General features: G+C 44.4%; 2 gene segments (V, D, J or C); both read left to right on the top strand.

Annotated features, from left to right (window-relative positions):
* Positions 1-2078: 2078 nt before the first annotated feature.
* On the top strand, positions 2079-2606 carry LOC124098414 (immunoglobulin heavy variable 4-38-2-like; the record flags this gene model as incomplete). The annotated part of the segment is given in 2 exon segments: positions 2079-2207; positions 2293-2606. Coding segments are annotated over 2 exon segments (360 nt in total), but the record flags the coding sequence as incomplete, so codon positions are not given.
* A 21113-nt stretch (positions 2607-23719) lies between these two features.
* Positions 23720-24791, top strand: LOC124098386 (immunoglobulin heavy variable 4-30-4-like). The segment is given in 3 exon segments: positions 23720-23833; positions 23919-24232; positions 24774-24791. Coding segments are annotated over 3 exon segments (378 nt in total).
* The last annotated feature ends 867 nt before the right edge of the window (positions 24792-25658 follow it).

Genomic DNA, 25658 nt, shown 5'->3' with positions numbered 1-25658 from the left:
CCCAGTGGATAATATCTGACCTGTCCCTCCATCCCGTGCTGGTTAGTCCCCAGTAGATGACATCTGACCTGTTACCCCATTCCCATGCTGGCCTGTACCAAGTAGATGTTATCTGAACACTTACTCCTTCCCCACACAGGTCCTGTCCACAGTGGATACTATCTGGCCCCATAACCCATCTACACACTGGCCCTGTCCCCAGTGGATACTATCTGATGTATTACCTGATCCCCAAGCTTGCCTTTCTACAGTGGCTAATCCCTGATCTGTTACAGCATCCCCACTTGTCCTGTCCCAGTGGATAATATCTGCATGTATAAAACTAACCCTACCTAATTCAGTTAGAGTGACATTGGCTGTCCTTAATAATTCATATGCTCCTCCAGTGAAGCTGTCTGCCCTTGGCCTTGTCTTTCCTGGGTTTTGACTCATGATATGACCTGTGTATCTGTCCCTGCTCTGCTCAGGCTGCCTGCTGCTCCTAGGCTCACCTCGGTGGGGTGCACAGTTCTGGAAATGCATGCATCTGCTCCTGCATGTCCCCCTGTGGTCAGGGAAATACATAGAGGTGGCCTCATGACCCGTTGAATTTCTTAGGCCTCAGAAACACCTGGTTGAGTAGATATTATGTCTTCTCATTCTCTCCCCACCCCCCCGTGTCATCCATAACATAAATAATTCTTTGCTAAATGGTGGCTGAAGAGCCCCACAGGCCCCTTGTTCTTTCCACCTGAGGAGTGCATTCACAGCACCTTGGTCAGGTGTTTCTGGAGCAGCTGAGCCTCACAGTCCTGTGGGCTGCATGATACTGGGGCCACTCTAAAAGGCTGGAAAACTGAGGTGCTGCTGGCAGAGCAGCAGAGGTACAGGGCTCATCTGTTCCCAACGGCTGCCTAGGGTGGGCCCACCAGCAGGCTCAGGTCAGCAGTACAGCAGGCCCCATGATAGGAGAGGTGCCTGTCACCATCTAAGGAGGGCACACAGCAGGCATCACCTTGGACCAAGAATGAGATGCTCTCAGCACTCTAAGGCTGGCATTGAACCTCCACAGGAAATCTGGTTGTGGATACTCGAAACCTAAGGAGAGGAGCCACATGTCTTATTAGTGGGCTGTGCTCACTCAGTTAGGCAGGAGGTCAATTCCTGAACCTCATCAGGAGGTCAGCAAACTACACCTGCCCTCTCAGTGACCCCACCTCACTAAAGACAGTGTCCACTGTTCTCTCCAAATGCTGGGCTGTGGGCAAGGCAGGTCTCACTGCAGGGATGCTGCACAGGGAAGGGGACTGGGCCTCCTCCCTCACCCAGCCTGCCCTGCATGCCGTCCTGTCTGCTGTCAGCCTGGCTCTGCTGCTCTGGGGCACTCAGGGGCTCTCAGCCTCAGGCTGCAGCTGAGACCTGCCTCTGCTCCCAGGACTCTCCCCTGGCCCAGCACCTCCATCCTGTCCTCTCCTGGTGGAGACCAGAGGGCAGGACAGGTGAGGGGAGGAGCTCAGGGCAGATTCCCGCCCACTGCTGTCCACAGGCATTGGCTGGACAGTCAGGAGGACAAGCAGGGCACAGGGTGGGGAGGGCAGTGGGCACACAGCAGGAAGCCCCTCCCCTCCTGAGACCCTGCTCCCTCCTCTCCTGCTCAGTCTGTAGCCCCCAAATCTCACAGAGATGAAAGAGAAGAACTAGTCCTGAGAACAAAGGGGGGCTCTTCTCCTGGATGTGGGGAACCCCATCCTCAGCCCTGGGCTCTGTTCAGTCATCACTGAGGGCTTCTCCTTCAGGGCTGGGAGGTGGACCCGGGCCTCTTGCATGCTGGGCACGTTCCTGCCACTCTGACACCCTCCCAGGAGCAGGGAGGAAGGGCTTGGAGGAGGCAGGGCTGGGCTCAGGAGGGTGGGCTCCCCCTCTGACAGCCTTCCAGCACCCCTGAAACCACCTGCTCTCCTCTCACAGGTAAAGCTCCACCTGGGTTCAAGACAGGGACACATCTCAGGAGCACAGAGGACCTGGGCAGCCTGACCTCAGCCTCTCCAGATATCAGAAGAGCCTCACCCACATGCAAATTCCTCCTGCTGCTCTGGGTTCAAAGGCCCTCTGGGCTGTGGGAGCTCCCAGCTCTCTCTCAGACAGGGCTGAGGTCTCTGGGAAGGCAGGTGTGGTCTAGAAGATGAGGCTGCTGGGTCTTGTCCTGTGCCTGGTCACAGCTCCTCAAGGTGAGTGTCCCCAGTGTCAGACCTGAGTCCATGGGGAGGTTGTGACTACAGGTGACTAACAGGGTGTGGCTGTCCTTGTCCCTAGGTGTCCTGTGCCAGGTGCAGCTGAAGGAGTCAGGACCTGGCCTGGTGAAGCCCTCACAGACCCTGTCCCTCACCTGTGCTGTCTCTGGTTACTCCATCACCAGTGGTTACTGCTGGAGCTGGATCCGTCAGCCCCCAGGGAAGGGGCTGGAGTGGATAGGGTGCATAGGTTATGATGGTAGCACTTACTACAACCCATCCATCAAGAGCCGAGTGTCCATCTCCAGGGACACGTCCAAGAACCAGTTCTCCCTGCAGCTGAGCTCCCTGACCACTGAGGACACGGCCACCTATTACTGTGCCAGAGACACAGTGAGGGGACCTCAGTGTGAGCCCAGACACAAACCTCCTGCAGGGTGCCCAGGGCCAGCAGGGGGCGCTCAGCACACAGGAGCTTCTGTCACCCCTGAGCAAGTGCAGAGGAGAGTGGATGGTTTCTCTCCAGGTGATAAGTGTCTCCCTGGATCCCATCATGGAGAATCTGGAGGTCTCTTCTGCCTCAGATCATCCCATGCTCTTCTCTTAAGGAGTCAGGAGTGTCTCTCTCCACCTTCTCAGGTCAGGCTGCACAGTACACGTGTGAGTCTATGTGTCCAATTGTGTATATATGTGTGTAGGTTATGTGTGTGTGTGTGTGTGTGTGTGCAGGAGTGTTGTGTGTGTGTCTCTGTGTGACTCTGTATGGGTGAGACCCCTGGAAGGCAGACTCTGCTACCTTGTCACATTGCTGTCCCTGAGCTCCAGGCCTGCCCCCTGCTCCAGCAGCCAGTTCCTGGGCCGCTGCAGAGGACTCACATGGGGAAGGCTCAGCAGGCTCTCAGACACCTCCACCCACCACAGCCATGAAATTGACCCTGCCAGGTGCTCTTTACACACTGACCTGGGCTCACCCTCCCCAGGGCAGGCAGCTGTCAGTTCACACCAAGGTTGCAGCCTCCTCTTCCAGACCAGAGCACGGGATCCCAGAGTCCTCAGCCGCCCCACCACACACACACACACACACACACACACACACACACTACTCAGCCTACCACACAGTGTCCTTAGCTGTCATCATAGAAACAACTTTGACACAGTGGTTCTCCTGGTGACTGCACAGCTGCCCTCCACCCTTGGCCACATCTCCTCCTCATCTCTCCCTGGTGACCTCTCCCACCTTGGTTCATGAGTTGCCTGAGCCTTTACCTGAGAGGTGATGTCCTGCATGTGGATGTGGTGTCCACAGGTCCTGCTGCTGCTGGGCTCCACCTCAGGGACCATGGCAGTGTCTGGGGTCAGTCTGGGTGTCTGCAGGGCAGTGGGCCTCTCCTGACTCTGGGTGGTAGAGAGCTCCCTGCTGCCTCCCACTTCACAATCCCAGAGCCCAAATGCCAGCTCTGCCAGGCTCAGGAACCCTGTGCCCACCTTAAGCCTCATCTCAGTTCACCCCACAAAGTGACTTGGCTGTGACTCACTGACCTGGACACCCTCAGCTCACCTGGTCTCAGTGTGCACAGAGGGCACTGGGTCCACTCCTCACCCTTGTGTCCCTGGAGTGTGGGGTGAGTGACCTGAGTGTGCACCCAGGAAGGAGCAGGGTGCCCACAGCAGACACAGGTGCAGGACAGGGCAAGGCCACACACCTGTGGGAGCTGAATCCCACTCTGCCCATCCTGAGCTCCTTCAAGACCTCCATATGTCTCAGTGCACAGTCAGCTGACTCCACAGCTCTGGTCCTAGGTGAGGGAGACCATCATGGCAGAAGGGAAACCAGCTCAGGATATGGTAACAAGGAAGCTTAGAGAGAGCTCTGCTCACCAGGGACACAATTACAACCCCAAAAGCACACGCCCAGTGACCTACCTCAACCAACACAGCCTTCCCACATTTGGTTGCCACCCAGGTGATACACATACGTGCATGAGTCCACTTATTAGGTTCCAATGCTCATGATCTAATCTTTCCACCTCTACAAATCATTGCATTGGCACACAATCTCTTGGGGACACTTCATTTCTAAACCTTAGTGTTCTTCCCCAGGCCCCCAATGTTCAGGCCCATCTCACATTTCAAAACTCACTGAGCCCACCTTCAAGAGTCAGCACTGTCCTAACAGCCCCAGGGTGACCCAAAGCCAAGGCACAAAATCTCTTCTGAGGCCCAATGGAAACTCCTCACTGTGGGAGTAAAGTTCAAAACCAAGTTCCAGGTGTCTGATATATAAAGGTGCAGAGTCAACATCTCCAGTTTGAAAGTTAGAAATGAGGCATAGAATAAAGGGATGGGAGCAAAGTGAGACCAAAGTCCAGCTGGACAAGCAGGTCCTGTAGCTCCGTGTCCAGCACCTGGGCACCTGGCATCCTCTGCTTTACCCACAGGGCTCACCTCAGTTTTAGCCCAGACACAAACCTTCTGCAGGGCCCTCAGGGCCAGCAGGGGGCGCTCAGCACACAGGGAACTCAGGGTCACCCAGGAGCAGGTGCAGAGGGAGGAGGGAGCAGCTCAGCTCAGGCCCTGAGGTCCCTGCCCACCCAGCACCTCCTGACTCCACCTTGCCTGCAGATTCTCGAGGTCCCTCCTCTGCCAGACCCTCTGTGAGGTGATTCGTCTCTAAGTCTTCTCTGGAATTCTCTCAGCACAGACCAGGCAGTTTTGCAGATGGAGATGAATTTTCAGGGACATTTCCTGAACAGCGTCGTTCAAGTGAAGTTTACAGATTTTTCTTTTCATCACCGGGGATTGAATCCAAGGAGTTCCACCCTTGAGCTCCATTCCTGGCTTATTTGTGTCTTATTTTGAGACAGGTTCTCCCTAAGATGCCCAGGCTGACCTTGAAGTTATGATTCTCCTGCCTCAGCCCTCAGTGTCCCTGGGGCTCCACGTGAGCTCCCCCACACCTGCTTAACTTTACAACCTCCAGACGCCATGTCTTGGTCCCTGCCTTTTCAGGTGGATCCCCTGTCCCCTTCCCATGACTCCTTCCCATTCCCACTTCATCTACTGTTCTTCCTTTGATGGATCAGGACACAGTGCACACATTATTGGAGCCCACTTAGTGCCAGAACTTTCTACCCCTGGGGACCATTGGCAATGTCTAGAGGGAGTTGTTTTCACATGTTAAGGATGAATTGTCTTGGCTATTTGTATCAGATAATTCCTTTCTGTGGTCTCTAAAAACTATTAGAGACCACAGAAAGGAATTATCTGATACAAATATCCATGGACTGAGCTGAAAATGTTGACAGAAAACCTTAAAACTTATTAAAATGCATAAAAATGTACATATTCAGAGTGAACCTTGGTGTGTGGGAGCTGTCTGCCCCTCATGATGAGCCTCTATGACACGCACACCTCACACCCAGGGCTCCAAAGTGTGGATACTCCCACTCATCATGAATCTGTGCATGCCCTGTGGACAGAGGTGACCTGAACAAGATCTTGGAGAGACAGGGTCTCCATTTGCAAAGACCCAGGAGAGAGGGTGGTCAGCTGTGCATGGAGGTGTTTCTTCTCTTGGTCTGACTGTGGGTCAGCTCTGCCCCTGACCTAAGGACTCTCAAGAAACACTGTGCCCAGGACCACTCTGACCCCATCTTCCTGTGAGGTGACCCTTAGCCTGAGAAGCCCCAGGACAGCTGGCTGCTGGGGAGAGACAGCTTGGAGCCTGCCTGGGTTTCCAGCCCCTGTGGCTGCATTGCAGGGTCATAGACAGGGACACCCTGGGCCCTGTCCCAGCTCACGTCAGTGCCCACCCTGTCCTAGAGACCAGCTACAGTCTGGGTGAGGATGAGCAATGGCAATATTTATATCCCAGATTGTCCTAAATTAGTCTTTTGTTCATTCCACAGAATTAATAATTTATGTAGTTTAAAAATATGTGTTTAGAGCTATAGCATTGATTTTGCATAATAAATTTGTAAATTGCCAAGTTAGAGTGTTATGTTTTATAACAACTTGTGCCACTTATATTTCTGTCAATGATACTTCCAATTTTCTCTATATTTTAATATTGTATTTTGGATATAATTGTGCAAAATGTGTGGTTCATTTTGATGAATTTATAGATAAATAAGCAAAATTTTATAGCAGAGTACTTGCTCCCTGTCCCTATTTCCTACCTGAAATTTTCCTGCCTGTTATCATCTCTGCAATTTACTCTCTATTTTTCTTCATATTAAGTACAAATACAATGATGTTTCTTTGTTGTATACCTATGGTGGCCTGAGACATACCTGAGTAATAGTTTACGTTGTACAATTTATTGTAATTTAGTGAACAAAAGGGACATTTCATCTAAATAAAGACATAATTCTCCCAATATCTATCTTCTGACATGCTATATTTTCTGTCTGCTTTGTCTCATTGAAACCTCAGGACTTGCTCTGGGGTCTTGTTTAGCCCATGCCTGAGCTCAGTGGATGCAGGGATTATCTCCTCTAAACACTGTGCCTCTCACTTGCAGAGACCCTGTGTTTGATTGCTTAATCTCACATTTCTGACTATAAAAATTGTACTCAGGTAAGTAAATGAGATTTAGGTATTGACAGTTGAATATATTTTTAAAAACCTGATTATAAATTAATATGTTGTATTTTGGTTTCTTTTACGTGTGATGGTGTTTCATTGTTAATATGATTAAAAATGTCAGCATCTCTCTCCATCAGACACTCAGCTGGTGATTCCAGCTATAATTTCATACTTACACTGAAACCTAGCTCTAGTGAAGCAGAGGACAGCACCCCGACACAGGGGTGCCAGGCACCATGAGGAGTCCCAGGCTGTGCACACCTAGCTGTCAATCACCCATCCCTTCTTGGTGTGGGGAGCCCACCAGCTGCTCTGCCCCAGTTGCTGTGAAGCACAGCCTGCCTGTGGGCCACAGGTGCCCTGTGAGCTGCAGAGCACCAGGATAAAACATGGGGAGTTTAACAGTTACTGGGAGACCAGTGTCTGATGTTGGGGTCCCTGATGACTTCATGGCTGTGGCATACTTGGTGACTGGGAAAGTTTCTGGGCAAAGGCATAGAATGCCTCATTGCTATAGAAATTTCCTCCATGTTAGAGTTTTATCTGCCTTGACCTCTTCCTCAGGTCCAGAAGATCCTGGGAATGAAGGAACTTCCTTGCTAAAATAACCACAATGTTTCACCAGTTCTGTAGGCATAACATCCTACACCTCACCTCAGGTTCTTTGTCCACCATCACAACCTGTAAGCCCTGTTGCAAACCTACTGATTACATTGTAGATAATAATAGAATTCACCATTTCTGTACATCGTGACCAAACTATTAACATCTTAATAGCAACAATTTGAGGTTGTATACAACTTAAGGTTATATACTGTTTGTAATGGGATCTGTTAACATTGTCTTTCCCCTTAAACAAGAGATATTGGAACCCTGAAGGGGCACTATAAACCAATAGGGTTAAAATGTTAACGACATAGATCCACAGTGCTAGAAGGGAAGACACACAATCAACATAAATAGACCAGGGAAGAAAGTGCCCCAAACAAAACAAGATATGGCATTATTAGAATCCATGGCCAGCACCACAGATGAATCACAGTGAGGGAGTTCACGATGCACATAATTAAAATGTTCTGTGGATTAATGGATAATATAAGAGAGCAACTACACGAGCATAAGATCATTTTGATAGAGAGTTACATAAGAAAATACAGGAAGAAAAGATTACTTCAATGGGGAGATAGAGGTTCTAAGAAATTAGCAAACAAAAATCCTTGAAATGAAAGAAACAATAAACCAAATTAAAGCTCCAATTGAAAGCATCACCAATATATTAGTCCACTTGGAATACAGGATGTCAGACAATGAAGACAAATATATAATCTTGTAAAGAATGTAGAACACACAGTGAAAATGGTAAGAAACCATGAGCAGGACATTCAAGAAATATGGATAGCATAAAAAGTCTGAATTTAAAAGTTATTGGGGACTCCTGCAAGGTAGGCATGCCTGCGACCCACCGGAAGAAGAGGAGCAGCGGCCTGCTGAGAGGCAGAGCCGCCCCCTCCCCCTGCACCGGCAAGGTAGAGGGAACTGTGACTACCCACAGAGCAGGCCCAGCGGCCTGCTGAGGGGCAGAGCCGCCCCACACCCCCCACGCCTGCCAGGTAGGCGGAACTGTGACCACCGACAGAAAAGGCCCAGTGGCCCGCGGCGGGACAGAGCTTCCAATCACTCCTGCAAGGTAGGCGGGCCTGCGACCCACCGGCAGAAGAGGAGCAGCGGCCTGCTGAGAGGCAGAGCCGCCCCCTCCCCCCACGCCTGCAAGGTAGACGGAACTGTGACCACCATCAGAACAGGCCAGACCTGCAACCGGCAGACAGAACAGGCCCAGTGGCCTGAGGAAGGGTAGAGCTGCCCCCCCACCCCCGCGCCTGCAAGGTAGGCGGACCTGCGACCCACTGGCAGAACAGCCCCAGAGGCCTGCAGAGGGGCAGTGCCGCTGCCTGCGCCTGCAAAGTAGGCAGAACTGCGACCACAGACAGAACAAGCCTAGTGGCCCGCAGAGGGACAGAGCCACCGCCCTCGCCTGCAAGGTAGGCGGACCTGCTACCAACCGGCAGAGCAGGCCCAGCGGCCTGCCGGCATGGTAGGCACATTGCCCCAATTGGAGGAGGGGCAGAGCCGCCGCCCGCACCTGCGAGGGAGACTTTGCAACTATACAAGACCAATATAAATATATAGGGGGAAAATTCAATAGCACAACAGTTTCACCAAGTAGAAAGGAACGCGAACAGTATGAAGAGACAAGGAAAGAAAGGACCACAAGCAATGCAGGTCAACTCAACGTTAGAAGAGGTAATAGCTGCAGCAGATGGAATGTCAGTTAAAGAATTCAGGATATACATGCTTCAGATGATCTGGAGTCTCAAGGAAGACATCAGACAGCAAAATCAGACAATGAAAGATCACTTCAACAATGAATTACATAAACAAATCCAAGAAGCAAAAGATCAACTATACAGGGAGATAGAGGTTATAAAAAACAAACAAACAGAAATCCTAGAAATGCAGGAAGCAATAAACCAACTTAAAAACTCAATTGAGAATACTACCAGCAGAGTAGAACACTTAGAAGACAGAACATCAGACAATGAAGATAAAGTATTTCAACTTGAAAAGAACATAGACAGCTCAGCAAGACTGTTAAGAAACCATGAGCAGAACATCCAAGAAATATGGGATAACATCAAGAGACCAAATTTAACAGTCATTGGGATACAGGAAGGGACAGAGTATCGAACCAAAGGAATGAGCAATCTATTCAATGAAATAATACGAGAAAACTTCCCAGACTTGAAGAATGAGACAGAACCCCAAATCCTAGAAGCCTACAGGACGCCGAATGTGCAAAATCATAAGAGACCCACACCTAGACACATTATAATGAAGATGCCCAACATACAGAATAAGGAGAGAATTTTAAAAGCTACAAGAGAAAGGAAGCAGATCACATTTAGGGGTAAGCCAATCAGGATAACAGCTGATCTTTCAACACAGACTCTGAAAGCTAGAAGATCCTGGAATAACATATTTCAAACACTGAAAGAAAATGGGTTCCAACCAAGAATTGTGTTTCCAGCGAAATTAAGCTTCAGGATGGAAGATGAAATTAAAACCTTCCATGATAAACAAAAGTTAAAAGAATTTGCAGCTAGAAAACCATCTCTTCAAAACATCCTTGGCAAAACATTACAGGAAGAGGAAATGGAAAATAACAATGAAAACCAACAGTGGGAGGTAGGACACTAAAGGGGGGAAAATAATCAAAGAGGAAAACAAACCATGTTTAGTAACATAAATAAACAAATATGGCTGGAAGAACAACCCATGTCTCAATAATAACCCTAAATGTCAATGGCTTAAACTCACCAATCAAGAGACACAGGCTAGTAGAATGGATCACAAAACAAGACCCAACAATATGCTGCCTACAGGAGACGCATTTGATAGGAAAAGACATACATAGGCTGAAGGTGAAGGTTGGGAAAAATCATATCACTCATATGGACTTCGGAAACAAGCAGGAGTGTCCATACTCATATCAAATAAAATAGATTTCAAGCCAAAGTTAATCAAAAGGGATAAAGAGGGACACTACATACTGCTTAAGGGAACCACACACCAACAAGACATAACAATCATAAATATATATGCCCCAAACAATGGTGCAGCTATGTTCATCAAACAAACTCTTCTCAAGTTCAAGAGTCTAATAGACCACCACACAATAATCATGGGAGACTTCAACACACCTCTCTTGCCACTGGACAGATCTTCCAAACAAAAGTTGAATAAGGAAACTATAGAACTCAATAACACTATTAATAACCTAGACTTAATTGACATATATAGAATATACCACCCAATATCAAGCAGTTACACTTTTTTCTCAGCAGCACATGGATCCTTCTCAAAAATAGATCATATATTATGTCACAGGGAAACTCTAAGACAATATAAAGGAGTAGAAATAATACCATGCATCCTATCTGATCATAATGGAATGGAACTGAAAATCAACAATAAAAGAAGGAAGGAAAAAGAATACATCACTTGGAGAATGAACAATAGGTTACTGAATGATCAATGGGTTATAGAAGACATCAAGGAGGAAATTTAAAAATTCTTAGAGATTAATGAAAACACAGACACAACATACTGGAATCTATGGGACACATTGAAAGCAGTTCTAAGAGGAAAATTCATTGCTTGGAGTTCATTCCTTAAAAAAAGAAAAAACCAACAAATAAATGATCTCATACTTCATCTCAAAATCCTAGAAAAAGAAGAGCAAAACAACAGCAAAAGAAGTAGAAGGCAAGAAATAATTAAAATCAGAGCTGAAATTAATGAAATCGAAACAAAAGAAACAATTGAAAAAATTGACAAAACTAAAAGTTGGTTCTTTGAAAAAATAAACAAAATCGACAGACCCTTAGCCATGCTATCGAAGAGAAGAAGAGAGAGAACTCAAATTACTAGCATACGGGATGAAAAAGGCAATATCACAACAGACACTTCAGAAATACAGAAGATAATCAAAAATTATTTTGAATCCTTATACTCCAATAAATTAGAAGATAGTGAAGGCATAGATAAATTTCTTAAGTCATATGATCTGCCCAGATTGAGTCAGGAGGATATAGACAACCTAAACAGACCAATATCAATCGAGGAAATAGAAGAAACCATCAAAAGACTACCAACTAAGAAAAGCCCAGGACCGGGTGGGTATAGAGCAGTGTTTTACAAAACCTTTAAAGAGGAACTAATACCAATACTTTTCAAGCTACTTCAGGAAATGGAAAAAGAGGGAGAACTTCCAAATTCATTCTACGAGGCCAACATCACCCTGATACCTAAACCAGACAAAGACACTTCAAAGAAAGAAAACTACAGACCAATATCTCTAATGAACCTAGATGCAAAAATCCTCAATAAAATTCTGGCCACTCGGATACAAAAACATATCAAAAAAATTGTGCACCATGATCAAGTAGGATTCATCCCTGGGATGCAAGGCTGGTTCAATATACAGAAATCAATAAATGTTATTCACCACATCAATAGACTTAAAAATAAGAACCATATGATCATCTCGATAGATGCGGAAAAAGCATTCGACAAAATACAGCATCCCTTTATGTTCAAAACTCTAGAAAAACTAGGGATAACAGGAACATACCTCAATATTGTAAAAGCAATCTATGCTAAGCCTCAAGCTAGCATCATTCTGAATGGAGAAAAACTGAAGGCATTCCCTCTAAAATCTGGAACAAGACAGGGATGCCCTCTCTAACCACTTCTGTTCAACATAGTTCTCGAAACACTGGCCAGAGCAATTAGACAGATGAAAGAAATTAAAGGCATCAAAATAGGAAAAGAAGAACTTAAATTATCACTATTTGCAGATGACATGATTCTATACCTAGCAGATCCAAAAGGGTCTACAAAGAAACTATTAGAGCTAATAAATGAATTCAGCAAAATGGCAGGATATAAAATCAACACGCATAAATCAAAGGCATTCCTGTATATCATCGACAAATCCTCTGAAATGGAAATGAGGACAACCACTCCATTCACAATATCTTCAAAAAAAATAAAATACTTGGGAATCAACCTAACAAAAGAGGTGAAAGACTTATACAATGAAAACTACAGAACCCTAAAGAGAGAAATAGAAGATCTTAGAAGATGGAAAAATATACCCTGTTCATGGATAGACAGAACTAACATCATCAAAATGGTGATATTACCAAAAGTTCTCTATAGGTTTAATGCAATGCCAATCAAAATCCCAACGGCATTTCTTGTAGAAATAGAGAAAGCAATCATGAAATTCATATGGAAAAATAAATGACCCAGAATAGCAAAAACAATGCTAAGCAGGAAGTGTGAATCAGGCGGTATAGTGATACCAGACTTCAAACTATACTACAGAGCAATAGTAACAAAAACAGCATGGTACTGGTACCAAAACAGGCAGGTGGACCAATGGTACAGAATAGAGGACACAGAAACCAATCCACAAAACTACAACTACCTTATATTTGATAAAGGGGCTAAAACCATGCAATGGAGGAAGGATTGCATCTTCAACAAATGGTGCTGGGAAAACTGGAAATCCATATGCAACAAAATGAAACTGAATCCCTTTCTCTCGCCATGCACAAAAGTTAATTCAAAATGGATCAAGGAGCTTGATATCAAATCAGGGACATGCCATCTGATAGAAGAAAAAGTTGGCTACAATCTACATACTGTGGGGTCAGGCTCCAAATTCCTCAATAGGACACCCATAGCACAAAAGTTAATAACTAGAATCAACAAATGGGACTTACTCAAACTAAAAAGTTTTTTCTCAGCAAAAGAAACAATAAGAGAGGTAAATAGAGAGCCTACATCCTGGGAACAAATCTTTACTCCTCACACTTCAGATAGAGCCCTAATATCCAGAGTACACAAAGAACTCAAAAAATTAGACAATAAGAGCACAAACAACCCAATCAACAAATGGGCCAAGGACCTGAACAGACACTTCACAGAGGAGGACATACAATCAATCAACAAGTACATGAAAAAATGCTCACCATCTCTAGCAGTCAGAGAAATGCAAATCAAAACCACCCTATGATACCATCTCACTGCAGTAAGATTGGCAGCCATTATGAAGTCAAACAACAACAAGTGCTGGCAAGGATGTGGGGAAAAGGGTACACTTGTACATTGCTGGTGGGACTGCAAATTGGTGCAGCCAATTTGGAAAGCAGTATGGAGATTTCTTGGAAAGCTGGGAATGGAGCCACCATTTGACCCAGCTATTCCCCTTCTCGGTCTATTCCCTAAAGACCTAAAAAGAGCATGCTACAGGGACACTGCTACATCGATGTTCATAGCAGCACAATTCACAATAGCAAGACTGTGGAACCAACCTAGATGGCCTTCAATAGATGAATGGATAAAAAAATGTGGCATTTATACACAGTGGAGTATTACTCTGCATTAAAAAAATGACAAAATCATAGAATTTACAGGGAAATGGATGGCATTAGAGCAGATTATGCTAAGTGAAGCTAGCCAATCCCTAAAAAACAAATGCCAAATGTCTTCTTTGATATAAGGAGAGTAACTAAGAACAGAGTAGGGTCAAAGAGCATGAGAAGAAGATTAACATTAAACAGGGATGAGAGGTGGGAGTGAAAGGGAGAGAGAAGGGAAATTGCATGGAAATGTAAGGATACCCTCAGAGTTATACAAAAGTACATACAAGAGGAAGTGAGGGGAAAGGGAAAAATAATACAAGGGGAACAAATGAATGTCAGTAGAGCGGGTAGAGAGAGAAGAGGGGAGGGGAGGGGAAGGGAGGGGGATAGTAGAGGATATGAAAGGCAGCAGAACACAACAGACACTAGTATGGCAATATGTAAATCAATGGATGTGTAACTGATGTGATTCTGCAATCTGTATATGGGGTAAAAATGGGAGCTCATAACCCACTTGAATCAAAGTGTGAAATATGATATATCAAGAACTATGTAATGTTTTGAACAGCCAACAATAAAAATTTTAAAAAAATAAAAAAATAAAAGTTATTGGGATAGAGGAAGGCATAGAGTTCCAAAACAAAGGAATGAACAATCTATTCAATAAAATAATAAGAGAAAATTTTCCAAACATGAAGAATGAATTGGAAAACCAAATACAAGAGACTTACAGAATGACAAATGTACAAAACCACAACAGATCCATGCATGAAACATTATAATAAAAATGCCTTGTGTAAAGAATAAGAAGAGAATTTTAAAAGCTACAAGAGAAAGGAATCAGAATATGTACAGAGAAAAATCAATTAGGTTACGTACAGATTTTTCAACCCTGACCCTGAAAGCTAGAAGATCCTGAAAAAAAAATACATCAAGCTCTGAAAGAAAATGGATGCCAACCAAAAATATTGTATCCAGCAAAATTAATCTTTAGAACTGATGATGAAATAAAAACCTTTCATAATAAACAAAAGTTAAAAGAACTTTCAGCCAGAAACCCTGCATTACAAAACATACTCTGCAAAATATTCCATGCAGAGAAAATGAAAACAACCAAGGAAAATCAACAGAGGGTGTATTGCACCAAAGGAAAAACCAATCAAAGGAAAAAACAAGTCAAGTTAAATACCAAAAATAAACAAAATGCCTGGGAATAGAAATCATATCTCAATAATAACCATGAATGTAAATGGTATAACTCACAAATCAAAAGACATAGGCTAGCCAATTGGATTAAAAGAAAGACCCAAGAATATGCTGCCTTCAGGAGACTCATCTCAGAGGATGAGATATACACAAACTAAAGGTGAAATGTTGGGGAAAATCATACCACTGAACTGGACTGTGGAAGCAAGCAGGGATTTCCATCTTCAAATCAAATAAAGTAGACTTCATACCTAAGTCAATCAAAAGGTATAAAGAAGAACATTTCATACTGCTTAAGAGAACCATTCATCAACAAGACATAATGATTATAAATTTATATGCCCTCCAAAATGCAGAATCTACATTAAAAAAAAAAAACTCCTCTCAAGTTCAGGAGTCAAATAGTCCACAACACAATAATTATGAGTGGCTTTAACACACCTCTGTCACCACTGGATAGATCTTCCAAACAAAAGCTGAACAAAGAAACTATTGAACTCAATAATACAATCAATAACTTAGACTCAACTGACATATATAGAATATTTGATCCATCAATGAATGAATACACTTTCTTCTCAGCAGCACCTGGATTCTTCTCTAAAATAGAACATGTATTATGCCTCAATGGAACTCTTAGAAAATACAAAAATGTAGAGATACTACCCTGCATTCTATCAGATCATAAATAAATAAAATTAGAAATTAATAATAAAATAAAAAATATAAGCAACTCCAACACCTGGAGACTGAATAATATGCTACTAAATGAACAATGTATTGCAAAAGATATCAAGAAAAAGATTTAAAAATTCTTAGAGATAAATGAAAACACTGACACAACATATCAAAATCGCTGAAACATTATTAAGACAGTTATAAGAGAAAAGTTTATTGCATGGAATTTTTTTTCTTAAAAGAAGAAAAACTCAACAAATTAATGACTCAACTTTACATCTCAAAGCCCTAGAAAAAGAAGAAGAAATCAACACCAAAAGCAGTATGATATAGGAAATAATTAAAATCAAAGATGAAATCAATGAAATTGAAACAAAAGAAACAATTGAAAAGATTGACAAAATAAAAAGTTGATTCTTTGAGAAACTTAAGAAAAATTGCCCGACCCTTAGCCATACTAATGAAGAAAAGGAGAGAGAAAACTCAAGTTACTAACATACATGATGAAAAAGAACACATCACCACAGACACTACAGAAATAAAGAAGATAATTTGAAATTATTTTGAAAGCTTGTACTCCAATAAAATAGAAGATATCAAAGTCACTGACAAATTTCTAGAGACATATGACTTGCCCAAATTGAATCAGGATGCTATATACAGTTTAAACAGATCAATTTCAAGTGAAAAAAAAGATTTCACCAGAAGCCATCCAAGAAAGAAAATCCCAGAACCAGAAAGATACAGAACTGAGTTCTACAAGACCTTTTAAAAGAACTTATGTCAATACTCTTCAAATTATTTCATAAATGAGAAAAAGAGGAGCACTTCCAAATTTATTCTATGAAGCCAATATCACCCTGATTCCAAAGCCAGACAAAGACACATCAAAGAATGAAAATTTCAGACCAATATCTCTAATGAACATACATGAAAAATTCTCAATAAAATTCTGGCAAATCAAATATAAAAACATATCAAAAAGATAGTACACTACAACCAAGTGGGGTGCATCCCAGGAATGCAAGGATGGTTCAATATATGGAAATCAATAAATGTAATTAATCACATCAATAGACTTAAAGATAAGAATCGTTTGATCATCTCAATGGATGCAGAAAAATCATTTGGCAAAATACAGCACCTCTTCATATTCAAAACATTAGAAAAACTAGGGATAACAGGAACATTTCTCAACATCACAAAAGCTATCTATGGTAACCCCAGGCCAACATCATTCTAAATAGAGAAAAATTGAAAGATTTCTCTCTAAAAACTGGAAAAAGAGAGGGATGCTCTCTTTCACCACTTCTATATAACATAGTTCTTGAAACACTGGTCAGGGCAATTAGACAGAAAGGAAATTAAAGGAACATGGATAGGAAAAGAACTCAAAGTAGCACTCTTTACTTGTGATATGATTCTATACCTAGAAGACTCAAAAAATTCCAACAGAAAACTTTTAGAACTAGTTCTGGAATTCAACAAAGTAGCAGAATATAGAATCAACATCCATAAATCAAAGGCATTTTGGTGTATTAGTGCAAATCCTCTGAAAGAGAAACAAGGAAAACTAAGACCATTTACAACAGCTTCAAAAAATAAAAAATAAAAACACTTGTGTATCAGCTGAATGAAAAAGGTGAAAGACCTCTGTAACAGAAACTACAGAATGCTAAAGGATGAAATTAAAGAAGATTTTAGAAGATGGAAAGATCTCCCTTGTCCTTGGATAGGCACAATTAATATTGTCAAAATGACCATAATACCAAAGCACTATACTGATTTAATAATGCAATTCCAATTAAAATCCCAATGACATTCCTCATAGAAATAGAAAAAAACAGTCCTGAAATTCATCTATAAAAATATAAGATCCAGAATAGCTAAAGCAATCCTTAGCAAGAAGAGTGAAGCAGGTGATAGCACTACACCAGACCTTAAACCCTATTGCAGAGCAATAGTAACAAAAACAGCATTGTTACCAAAATGGACCTGTAGATCAATGGTACAGAACAAAAGATACAGAGACTAACCCACATAATTACAGTTATCGAATATTAGACAATGGCAGAAAAACATACATTGGAGAAAAGATAGTATATTATACAAATGGTGTTGGGAAAAATGGAAAACACTATGCAACAAAATGAAATTAATGAAATTAAAACTCTGTCTTTCACTATTCACAAAACTCCACTCAAAGTGTATCAGGACCTAGGAATTAAACCAGAGACACTGCATCTAATAAAAGAAAAAGTAGGCCCAAGTCTCCATCATGTCTGATTAGGCCTCAACTTCCTTAATAAGACACTTGTAGTGCAAGAATTAAAATCAAGAATCAATAAATGGGGTGGATTCAAACTAAAAATCTCCTTCCTATCAAAAGAAACAATCAGTGCAGGGAATAGAGAGCCTACATTTTGGGAGCAAATTTTTACCACACACACATCAGATAGGGCACTAATCTCTAGGATATATGAAGAACCCAGAGATCTAAACACCAAAGAAACAAATAACCCAATCAATAAAGGGGCTAAGGAACTCAACAGACATTTCTCAGGAGAGGACATACAATCAATCAACAAACATAGAAAAATGTTCCACATCTCTAGCTAGTAGAGAAATGCAAATCAAAACTACTCTAAGATTTCATCTCACTCCAGTCAGAATGGCTGTTATCAAGAATACAAACAACAATAAGTGTTGGGGAGGATGTGGGGAAAAGGCACACTCATACATTGCTGGTGGGACTGCAAATTGGTGCAGCCAATATGGAAAGCAGTATGGAGATTCCTTGGAAATCTGGGAATGGAACCACCATTTGACCCAGCTATCCCTCTCCTTGGACTACAACCAAATGATTTTAAAATGGCATAATACAGAGACACAGCCACATCATTATTTATAGCAGCACAACTCACAATAGCTAAATGGTGGAATTAACATAGATACCTTTCAGTAAATGAATGGAAAAATAAAACATGGTATATATACACAATGGAATACTATTCAGCATTAAAAAGATTAAAATCATAGCATTTGCAGGTAAATGGATGGAGTTGGAGAATACAATGTTACATGAAGTTAGCCGATACCAAAATACCAAAAGCTGAATGTTTTCTGTGATATAATGATGCTGACTCATAATTGCATTGGGAGGAGTGGAGCATGGGAGGGACTGTAGATAGGGCAAATAGGTGGGAGGGGAAGTGAGGGGTATGGGAGTAGAAAAGATGGTGGAATGAGATGGATGTCATTATCCTAAGTACATGTATAAAGACATGAATGGTGTGACTATACTTTGGGTACAACCAGAGTTATGAAAAATTGTGTTCTCTATCTGTAATATAAATTGTCATGCATATTGCTGTTCTATATAACAAATTAGAAGAAAAACAAATAAATAAAAGGTTTTCAACTGTCAAATCCCTGAATTTAATTTATATAACTAAGTCCAAATATTACACTCATTGAAGCAGGCATACACAGGGTGCAATGGCACACAGCTGTACTCCCAGTGGCTCGGGAGGCTGAGGCAGGAGGATTGTAAATTCAAAGCCTCAGAAAAGGCAAGGCACTAAGAAAATAAATAAGTTCCTACCTCTAAATAACATACAAATCAGTGGGGGATGTGGCTCAGAGCTAGAGAACCCCTGAAACCCACCCCTAGAAATAAAGCAGACCTAAGCAATCACACACAGACTGTGTGCAAGTGAGGGATCATGTTTAGGGAAAGAGATCCCAGCATCCAACTGGGCCCTGGAAGGAGCTGAGGGAGGCCCCCAGAGCAAGTCCTGAGGTTTCAGTGAAGCACAGGAGACAGAAACTAATCCACTGGGAAAGTAAACAATTGGGAAAACTCTGTTAATCAGTTGCAATATCATGTTTGTTCACTTATGAAAAGGTATTGTACACAATATGATTATTAATTAGATATATAATGATATTAGGGACGTAAGGCAAAGGAAAATTACTGTATTTATATTTGGTATGAAGAACAGGTAATAATTTGAGAAGGTTATGACAGAGAAATTTCATATAGAAAATACAGGTAGGCAGAAATTACTCATAACATTTTGTTTATGCATTTTTAATTTTTAATATGCCAAATAATTATATGTAATTGAGCTGATCAAATAAAATATTAAAAATATAGAAGTCTTGTTGACATAAAGTGGACATAAATGAAACAGAGAATAAAACCAACAGTACAAAATATCAATAAAAAAAAGCTCTGTCATTTTAAAGATCAATAAAATGGACAAATCTTTGGTGAGACTGATCAAGAAAACACACAGGCAAGAGGAAAAAGGTGGGGTGGCAATCTACTTCAAAGCAAGCACCCACAGCAGGCACAGGAAAGGGGTGAGAATCTACTTCACAGCCAGCAACCCCACAGCTGCAGGAGGGAGAGAGGCAGGACATGGTGCTGCTGGCCTTCATGTGCAGGAAGAGGTGGCCACAAATGTGCAGGGGCACCTTCTACTGACAGGCAAAGGTTATATCCTTCCCTGAGTCCATGGCAACTGCCTCCTTATGGGGCAATGCCCAAGCCAGCAAGGGACTATGACAGCTTAGAAATGACCAGGCCACCAGGCAGGCCCAAGCCATGGTCTCCCAGGAACCCATTCCAGGAGGCAGACCTCCTTTTGAAGAGCAATAATTTGTCCCACAAAAGCATTGTGACCAGGTGTGGCTCTGTGCTCTGAGAGCCTGGGGACATTACCAGCTGGGGCAGGTACTGTCCCTATACAGGGATTAAGGCAGAGAGTCATGGAGGACTTGCCAGTTTACTGAGAGAGTAAACAAGGTGTAGAAGGGAAGGTGTCTCATGAAGGACCTAGAACAGCCTTAGCCAAGGAGTTGATCTGGGATGGACTAAAGAAGAACACAGAGCAGGAGTGGCACCAGTACACAATGACACAATGGATGACTGGATTTTGTCTCCCCAGGATACAGGGACACCACCAGCTCAAGCCTCTCTGCTGGCCTCAGCCATGACAGCTGCATAAAAGCAGGACTAAGGAGGCTTGCAGACAGCTAGTCAGAGACTGCAAAAAATGTGCACCTTCTCTCCCCATTGGCCCTTTACAACCTGCTGGAGTGAATCCCTGAGGGTTAACATATAGTGCATTATGGCAAATGGATGTCACTCATTATGCACCTTTGAAAATTTAAAATATATTTGTATAATCATTGATATCTATTCAGGCTGTGTAATGGCCACAGTCCCCACAGAAGACACCAAAAAAGGGGTAATCACCCATGTACTTCAATGTTTTGGAATCACAAACGTTCCCATTTCTATTAAAGCTGACAATGGGCCAGACTGTACTAGCAAGGCATTTCAGGCAGTTTGCAGTGATTGGCATATACAGCACTTAACTGGGATCCCCTACAACCCTTAGGCTCAAGGCATCATAGAAAGAACACACAAGGAATTAAAGACATGCTACCAAACAGAGAGAGAAGCTATACCAAGTCCCCTCATGATGCCTTGAAAAGAACCTTACTTGCTTCAAATTTTCTTTCAATGTCAAAATGTTCTACAGACACAGCAGCCTATAAACATGGGGTCCCCTCACGGGGCCCTCCCTCTACCTATGGTCTCATGGAGGGATCCCATAACAAGTGCATCTGATGGTCTGGGGTCTCTCCTAACCACAGGTGGAGGGTTTGCATAAGTTAACAGGAGCTCACCCCAGCTGGGTGCCTGCTAAAAAAGTCAAGCCCTGGACCCCCAGAACCACCAACCAAGGAGATGAAGGAACTAACTCTGGAGGAAAAACCTCACAGGCAAAGACCTCAACAACACAGGCAGACCTCACGTAAAGTAACTGGGTTGATCTTAAAGGTCCTGTTGACCAAGCCACCAGATCGGCCTCTTTGCCTGGTGCAAACCCATCCCTGGGCCTATGATGGTGGTCCTACTGTGTGCAATGCTCACTGCTAACAGTGAAGCCCCCATCAGGTAAATTGGGCCCTGCTCACTAGACCACCCCTTCTGGCTATTGCTAATTGGGACAGGCTTTATCCAAGCTCTTTTCCAATAATTTCAACCTTATTGATCCTGATTTATCCATCCAGGAGGTAACCGTAACATCTCACACAATCGGTTATTTCCCTGAGAACTTTATGTCAATATGAAATGAGGTGATTAAATCCCCTGGAAACTGACCAGGTGGAAGGATTACCAGGACCAGGCATTTGCTGTCATGGTTCACATATGAGGTGGCCCACAAGCTCACCTGTGAGACAAAGAAGAGAGGACTAGATTACCAGAGCTCAAACCTACAGTGGATTAATCCACTAACATGGATTGACTTGCAGCAACTGTAGGCAGGTGGGGGGTGGCTGGAATACTTGGATCAGTATGGAGTGCCTTTGGGGGTCACTCTGTGTCCCTGTTGGATGGAGCTCACCTGCTTCCTGGTGGCCATGTCCTGAGATGCTTTCCTCCTCCACGCCCTTCTGCCATGGTGTTCTCCCTCCCTGGCCAGAGCTAAGGACTTGCCACCATGTACTCCAACCTCCTAAGTCATAACCCAAAGGAAGCTTTTCCTCCTCTGTATTCTCAGAAATTTGGTTAAGTGCTAAAATGCTGTCAAATATTGATATATTTTAGGAGGTTTTCTTATGCCACATCGTACATCCACTAAGTTTTTCTTACTTTCATGAACACTTTGTGCTGAATGGTGAAAGCAAACTGAAGCCCTGGAAGAGGTGAAGTGGGGAAGACCCCACACCTGGCACAGGTGAGATGGGTAAGACTGTCACATGGAGGGCTCCAGGATCCCCAGGTCAGGAGGTGGGGTCATCTTAGGATGCCTTCTAGTCAGATGCCTGGAAGAACAGCTTTCTAATCAGATGATTTGCTAGGACTTGGAAACTTCACTTAGGGGCACACATGGATTTGCAGGTGGTGAAAACATGGAGACCAGCAGTTCTTACCTGAGCCACCCCAGGACCAGGAGGTGGGTGCTGCAGGCTCAGTGTTTGCAGGGAGTTCATGGTCAACACCACAGGGAACACGGAGAGGAGCCACATGTCTTATTAGTGTGCTGTGCTCACTCAGTTAGGCAGGAGGTCAATTCCTGAACCTCATCAAGAGATCAGCAACTACACCTGCCCTCTCAGTGACCCCACCTCACTAAAGACAGTGTCCACTGTTCTCTCCAAATGCTGGGCTGTGGGCAAGGCAGGTCTCACTGCAGGGATGCTGCACAGGGAAGGGGACTGGGCCTCCTCCCTCACCCAGCCTGCCCTGCATGCCGTCCTGTCTGCTGTCAGCCTGGCTCTGCTGCTCTGGGGCACTCAGGGGCTCTCAGCCTCAGGCTGCAGCTGAGACCTGCCTCTGCCCCCAGGACTCTCCCCTGGCCCAGCACCTCCATCCTGTCCTCTCCTGGTGGAGACCAGAGGGCAGGACAGGTGAGGGGAGGAGCTCAGGGCAGATTCCCACCCACTGCTGTCCACAGGCATTGGCTGGACAGTCAGGAGGACAAGCAGGGCAGAGGGTGGGGAGGGCAGTGGGCACACAGCAGGAAGCCCCTGCCCTCCTGAGACCCTGCTCCCTCCTCTCCTGCTCAGTCTGCAGCCCCCAAATCTCACAGAGATGAAAGAGAAGAACTAGTCCTGAGAACAAAGGGGGCTCTTCTCCTGGATGTGGGGAACCCCATCCTCAGCCCTGGGCTCTGTTCAGTCATCACTGAGGGCTTCTCCTTCAGGGCTGGGAGGTGGACCTGGGCCTCTTGCATGCTGGGCACATTCCTGCCACTCTGACACCCTCCCAGGTGCAGGGAGGAAGGGCTTGGAGGAGGCAGGGCTGGGCTCGGGAGGGTGGGCTCCCCCTCTGACAGCCTTCCAACACCCCTGAAACCACCTGCTCTCCTCTCACAGGTAAAGCTCCACTTGGGTTCAAGACATGGACACATCTCAGGAGCACAGAGGACCTGGGCAGCCTGACCTCAGCCTCTCCAGATATCAGAAGAGCCTCACCCACATGCAAATCCCTCCTCCTGCTCTGGGTTCAAAGGCCCTCTGGGCTGTGGGAGCTCCCAGCTCTCTGCTCACACAGGGCTGAGGTCTCTGGGAAGGCAGGTGTGGTCTAGAAGATGAGGCTGCTGGGTCTTGTCCTGTGCCTGGTCACAGCTCCCCAAGGTGAGTGTCCCCAGTGTCAGATCTGGGTCCATAGGGAGGTTGTGACTGCAGATGACTGACAGAGTGTGACTCTCCTTGTCCCCAGGTTTCCTGTGCCAGGTGCAGCTGAAGGAGTCAGGACCTGGCCTGGTGAAGCCCTCGCAGACCCTGTCCCTCACCTGTGCTGTCTCTGGATTCTCCATCACAACCAGTGTTTACTGCTGGAACTGGATCCGTCAGCCCCCAGGGAAGGGGTTGGAGTGGATAGGGTGCATAGGTTATGATGGTAGCACTTACTACAGCCCATCCCTCAAGAGCCGAGTGTCCATCTCCAGAGACACGTCCAAGAACCAGTTCTCCCTGCAGCTGAACTCCCTGACCACTGAGGACACGGCCACCTATTACTGTGCCAGAGACACAGTGAGGGGACCTCAGTGTGAGCCCAGACACAAACCTCCTGCAGGGTGCCCAGGGCCAGCAGGGGGCGCTCAGCACACAGCAGCTCAGGTGCCCCCTTCAGAGCAGCAGAGGAGAGTGGATGGTTTCTCTCCAGGTGATCAGTGTGTCCCTGGATCCCATCATGGAGAATCTGGAGGTCTCTTCTGCCTCAGATCATCCCATGCTCTTCTCTTATGGAGTCAGGAGTGTCTTTCTCCACCTGTCTCAGGTCAGAATTTTAAAAGCTTTCCTGGCTTCCTTCCTGATGAGGTTTTGTCATCAGAGGTGACAAGAGTTAAGGGAACATAGACAAAGGCCAGGGACTTATTTCTCCCTGAAGGAACTTCCTCAATAGGCAGATCCATGGGTCCCCTCAGGAGAGTTCCCGCAAGTCAGGGTCCCATTCTAAACTGTTGTTTCTGGTCTCTTCATAGGGGCCACAAAAATCTTAGCCTGGCATTTTGAAACACATTTAGCACCTGGACTGTCACAGTTAAAAACTCTTTTGGGTCACCTCCAATAGTTGGAAGTGATTCTGTAACCCTTTAAGTTTTTTGAGGTTTTGTTGTTGCTGCTGTGAGTATCTGGGGCTGAGAGACAAAAGCCAAGTTTCCTAGACAAAAGGATACTTTACATATCTTAGAAATGATGATCCTAAAAACTCTCTAGTTCTAAGCTGACCTCTGTAGGAACTGTCTGTCTACTCTGCTGACCACCTGGCCAGTTCCTAAATGAAGGCAATCTCCACATGCTTTATGACCTTTGGCTTTTACTTTTAACATCTGTTGGCAGCCCTTTCAATGCAAGCTTTAGTCAGCACAGTTGAAAACCTTTTTAACCATTGTTTTTTAGGTAGGTGTCAGGCCAGGTGGGATTAGGTTTCTCACAAGGAGGCTAACAGTCAAACAATGGGCAGAAATAAAAGGAAGGTGAGAGACAAGAATTTAACCAGGCAGCGAGTGTGACTGTGTCCAAAGGTGGTAGGTCACCAGTCCCCATCTTGTCTCACTAGTGAAAAAGTTGGGGGAAAAAAGTTATGAGCAAACTGAAATGGAGATCAACCTAAACAGACAACATGGGAACAAACCATAGCAAACAACAAATAGGACAAGACAAAAACACAAGAAAGTCACTCTCCTCCACATAATCCCAGCCTCCAGACCCTCCTCAGGATCCACTTATGGGAGCTCTGCTGGGTCTGGACCAAGGCCTCCTCAGGCTCAAGATCACTTTATACACCTTTGGGCTTTACAATCAAGCACCTGAAACACTTGGAAAGATTTACAATCAAGTGCTGATACACCCCCAGAGGAGCCCCTGACACACTTCAAAACATTTACTATCAGGCACTTGGAACCTCTGAGGCTTTACAATTAAGATAGAGCAAATGAGGGACCTCCCAACACAT

This window comes from Marmota monax, unplaced genomic scaffold (assembly GCF_021218885.2).
Source record: "Marmota monax isolate L192 unplaced genomic scaffold, Marmota_monax_Labrador192_F-V1.1 WCK01_AAM20220418_F8-fsc00395, whole genome shotgun sequence".
Classification (NCBI taxonomy): domain Eukaryota; kingdom Metazoa; phylum Chordata; class Mammalia; order Rodentia; family Sciuridae; genus Marmota; species Marmota monax.
The sequence above is the reverse complement of the archived record's forward strand: the minus strand, read 5'-3'. Positions and strand labels throughout refer to the sequence as shown.